This window comes from Chiloscyllium plagiosum, chromosome 36 (assembly GCF_004010195.1).
Source record: "Chiloscyllium plagiosum isolate BGI_BamShark_2017 chromosome 36, ASM401019v2, whole genome shotgun sequence".
NCBI classification, from domain to species: Eukaryota; Metazoa; Chordata; class Chondrichthyes; order Orectolobiformes; family Hemiscylliidae; genus Chiloscyllium; species Chiloscyllium plagiosum.
This window is the reverse complement of record NC_057745.1, coordinates 14,863,040-14,868,129: the sequence shown is the minus strand read 5'-3', so window position 1 is coordinate 14,868,129 and position 5,090 is coordinate 14,863,040. Positions and strand designations below refer to the sequence as shown.

Here is a 5,090-nt window from a genome sequence, read left to right as displayed (position 1 = left end):
TTTGGGAAAGGGAATTCCACAGATTCCCAACCTTTGGGAGAAGTTGATTCTCCTCAGCTGTGTTTTGAATTTGCTATTTCTTATCCTAAGACTATGACCTCTCATCCTAGAATGCCCCAGAAGAGGAAGCATCTGCTCCACGTTTCAATATCTCAATTTTATCTCCCCTCATTCTTCTAAATTCCAGACAGTATCGGCCTAAACTGCCCACCTGGATTTCACTTGCTTTGTTAATTATTACTGTCCTGTGACAAGGCATGTTTAGTGTCAAGTCCAACAGCTCAAGATTCTTTTCAGCTTTATAGAAATTGAGATTTTTTTCCCAGATTGTCCCACCAGAAACTTATTTTATTGAACTCAGGAAATTGGGTAAAAGGAGAGATTTTGGATAAAAGGAGAGATTTAAGAAAAGGAATTGGACATGAGCAGAAAAAAATGTGAAAGGCATAACAGAGAAAAGAAAGAAGACTTAAACAGTGCAAGACAGGAATGAGGAGAGAGGATGGAAAACAAATGGGGAGGAATCTTTTCCTTAGCTAAAGATCAACTGGTAACTTACCAATATAAAATACTGCCCCACCAAACATAAGCAAAGCTAAGTTAAACACAATTAATGTCACATTGTCCTGATGTGTATTCATTTCCAAATGGTTCTCCACACTGTAATGGGGAAACCAGCTTAATCCATTATTTTGTTTCACATTAACAGCCTGGGTTTCCTCTGGGTGCTCCAGTTTCCTCCCTCAGTCCAAAGACATGCAGGTTAGGTGGATTGACCATGCTGAAATTGCCCCATAGTGTCCAGGGATGTGCAGGCAGATTAGCCATGAGAAATATAGGGTTACCGGGATAGGGTAAGAGAGTGAATCTGGATGAATGCTCTTCACAGAGGCGGTGTGAATTCAATGGGCCAAATGGTTAGTTTCCACACTAAATGATTTTGTGTGTTGTCATGATGAATTACTTAACAGCTAAAAGATAAACAATTGAAACCCAATTTTTAAAAAAATCTTTTATTTTTGAAAATTGGTACATTGACCATCAAGGTACAAATGATTACCAAAATCTTTCAAAAATCAGACAACATAGTTACTTACAAAATAACTGTACAACCTAATGATACAAGCTATCTGAACCACTTAGGATAGCTTACACATCGTCTTCCTCATCATCACTAATCACATACTTCTTCGCCTTTTTGCTGGTACCTTTATCATCATTCTCTGCTTTTCTCTTTCCAGCATGATCAGATTCCTAAATGAGGGAAAGGGTGGAGAGAGAGAGAGAGAGAGAGAGACGGGGTAGTAGTATGGATAGAGAAAATACATAGAATAAATATCCTTCAAGTTTATATACGCAAACAGTAACTTGATTTTGTAAAGAATTTTCTGAGTTAATGATGCACATCAGTGAATTACCTCATGAAAAGAACAAACAAACAGATCGTTTCTATAGCCAAACATGTGATCAAACAGCTTTATGGGGTGTAGGTTTGCTCGCTGAGCTGTAGGTTTGATATCACAAACCTTGCAACAAACAGCTTTATGTTGGGAGAAGACACAAGAGTCCTTACAATAGGAAACATGGGTTAAGCCTGAACATTGCAGCTCCACCTGGGATCTGCCATTATTGGCTTTCCAATGTGTTAAGTTATTAGTACACGTGCTGCTTACTGCCTCGTTAGGAAATCCTGAAGACAGACATTCTTGAGAAACTCGGATGGTACCCAAGCAATTCCTGCTAGTTTCAACTGCCTTGCAAAGTGTGACAACACAAACGATGACAGCTACCAAGTAAGAGAGTTTGAATTTTTAAAAAATTATTAAATAGAGCTAAAATCTATTTCATAAAATAACTTAAAATCTCTTGAAATAGGTACTGTTTAATAGAATACATTTTAAAAAATCCAACTTCCTGAATAAATCATGTTCAATATTTTGCATAAGTTAAAGCCATCATAACCCATTGATGCTTCTTTCAAAGTCAAAATTTACAATGTTTGCACATTGTTGGTTTATACAATTGTATGCTATGTGGTTCCCCCTCACCATCTTCCCACCTTCATGCTTCTGTTCTCCGGCTATAATGGGAGAGCATTTGCGCCAACCACTCATCCAAAACTAAAATCATAGATTATGCAAGTAGGAAACAGGTTCTCAAAGAAAATGTCAGCTCTTGGTCAATTTCCTCTCTTCCCCAACTCAAAATAGAATTGTTAACAGCCAAATTTTTAAAAAAGCAATGATCACATAATATAGCAAACTACCAAGGATTCTCAAACCTCAAATTTCACTCATTTGAAAGACAGTCATAAGGTCCACCAATCCAGTCAGTAAACATTCAACAGACTATCAAAATTCAATTTTTTTCAACGAAGGGATAAACTCTCATACACATGCCAGAATTTGAAATTATATTGACAATTTTCTAGTAAGATAATACTCTGCGGCATCAATGGTCAATTAATATATTGATATATAACAATTTATAAAAGATATTCTCATAAACATTATATATCAAATTCAAAACCGGGTTTACAAATTTTCAGATAGTTTATCCATTTTGGCTTGATAGAAATTCATCTACTTACCATCCACAGAAACCTGAACAACCGAAATGTAAAAATATAACAAAAAAAAACAAACGAACTGCGGATGCTGGAAATCAGAAAGGGTCACTGGACCCACAATGTTAATTCTGCTTTCTCTCCACAGATGCTGTCTGACATGCTGAGTTTTTTTCCAGCAATTTCTGTTTTTGTTTTAAAAATATGACGATTGGCCTCAAATATTTGGTCAATATTTTTGGACAAAAATCAGTTGGTGGCACAGAGATGGGCATCATGTTTCTCACATTATTGAAAATTTCTATTTGCATTTTACATACAATTTTACAGTACAAACCTCATCACTATCAAGTTTCTTGGCTTTTAGGAGCCTCTGTGCTTTGTCATCATCTGATCCCTCATCACTGTCTGAGGAATAAATCCGAGCACGCTCCTCTGAAAGATATAAAATTATGCAAATTAAACCAGATTCTCATGACACCTTCCTCTGAATGAAACTACATTTTTTTTGCTTCAAACTCCAGTCTTCCCACATACGATTCATTGATATTCATCTGGTTCTTTTCTCCTCCACTGGCTCCCAAATTAGTCTTTACTGTCACTGACTTCAAATTGACACTTCACTTTTTCACTTACTGAGAAACTTTTCCATTCCATGATTATCTGAAGGCAAACCCCCTGTCAAAAAAAGGTCCAGCTCTTAACCTTTTCCAAATCAACTGATAGCCTACAACCTAACCATGTCACACCTAGCTCTCTGCTTCCAGTCTGATAATTGAATATGTTCTTATTTTCTTTTCCTCTTTGTCAATTTCTGTGACCTGGTTTATTCCATTCTCCTTCACATTTCATATAGCCATACCTCTCCAAGCGCATTTCTTAGCCATGCACTCTATGAAGCTGAAGAGAAAATGAGGTCTGCAGATGCTGGTCATGACTTAAATCAATGACGATCTTACTTGCATCTGATACGACACAGAGGTGAACCCTTCTGTTAATTAAACCAAACACCCAGAAAAGCTCGCTTTACCACATAATCTGTTAAAATATGAGTTACAGAAAATTCCCAAATTCGACTGGCTTAAAGAAAATAATATCAATGTTTTTTAACTCTAAAAGTGAACATTAAAAAACAATTATTCAAAACTCTAAGCCCCCCTTTCTCATATCTGCTTATTACCTGCCTCCAATTCTATAACAATATGCTGTTCCAATAAGACATTTATTAAAATTACATCAACTTAATTTTAAAACCACACAACAGCTGTCTTCTTCTGGGACTTTACTTGTCCAGCTGTTGAATTCCCTGGTCGTCTTCTTTCTTTTTACTGCGAGTATGTTTCATATGAAAAGGTCCCTTTGGTAGACAGTGTTTCCTAATTTCTTGGGTCTCTCTCGATGGCAGTGCTCTCTCTGCAATTTTCAAAATACCTGCATTTTTAAACTCTCAACATCGGATCGTCTCATTGGTTCGATGTTGGTAAAACAATAAATTCAAACTCGATTGAGTTTTTGTATCCTGGAGCATAATTTAAACTGATTGGTTAAATTTGAATTGCTGTCAAAACAGCAACAAAACCTCAGGTATCCATTTCATAGCCAAATGTTACATATTTTCAATTTTCCAGTACACTCTGCGACTGCCATCTAGTCATATACACAGAGGCTTGTAAGCTCTCAGTTCAGAACAGCATTCACTCTCAAAGGTACAGTACATGCCTTCAACTTCATAACATCCGACAACATTTTAAAGACAAATTTGCAGGTTTGCTGTGCAGATCTAAGGCAACCTTACAATTAATGAAATGTGTATATGTGAACTGAATATGAATGTGATCTGATCTGATATATTTAATATGCTCCCATTAATAATACATTTAGTTACTGACATGGTAATATTGCACTGCTGATTATTAGTAGACTAAGGTTAAGTTGTGTACAAAGAAATTAAACATGAATGCATGAAATGCTCACATCCTGATACAACATAATTTCAGCACACAAGTTTCTTAGAACTTGTATTTTGAAGTATCGATAAAAATGATTACTTTTATCATATTCTTGCAACATTTAGTCTTCTAACGTAAGACATTATTACACAAGTATAAGCAGAATTATTGGCCAGGAATGGATTAGTTTTCAATTAAAACATTATTATCATGCAAATTATGAGGAAGATGGTGTGTACAATGTTTGCTATATTTGCTTAATGATGTGATAGGAGATTTGAACTGTTTTCATGGTCATGCCTCATTACAATAACACTGTGAGCCACTACAGCACTGACAGACAGCCACTAGCTGCAAGTGGGAAGGTTTTTTTTGGGTGGGAGGTGCTGGATGACCATTCATGCTTCCTCCTGGCTTCATAAAATTAGTGAGGAGAAAGTGAGGTCTGCAGATGCTGGAGATCAGAGCTGAAAATGTGTTGCTGGAACAGCGCAGCAGGTCAGGCAGCATCCAGAGAACAGGAGAATCGACGTTTCGGGCATAAGCCCTTCTTCAGGAATGAGGAAAGTTTGTCC

At 36.6% G+C, this 5,090-nt stretch overlaps 1 protein-coding gene across 1 annotated transcript in view; it reads right to left on the bottom strand.

The window, feature by feature from the left end:
• Positions 1-997: 997 nt before the first annotated feature.
• The window catches only part of leo1 (LEO1 homolog, Paf1/RNA polymerase II complex component), a 20,137-nt gene continuing 16,044 nt past the window's right edge, over positions 998-5,090 (bottom strand). Inside the window, exons 11-12 of the mRNA XM_043677386.1 lie at positions 2,904-3,001; positions 998-1,254 (exon numbers count right to left, since the gene is read on the bottom strand). Of these exons, the coding sequence (XP_043533321.1) occupies positions 1,150-1,254; positions 2,904-3,001 (203 nt within the window). The 3' untranslated portion in view covers positions 998-1,149. The remainder of the gene's footprint in view (positions 1,255-2,903; positions 3,002-5,090) is intronic.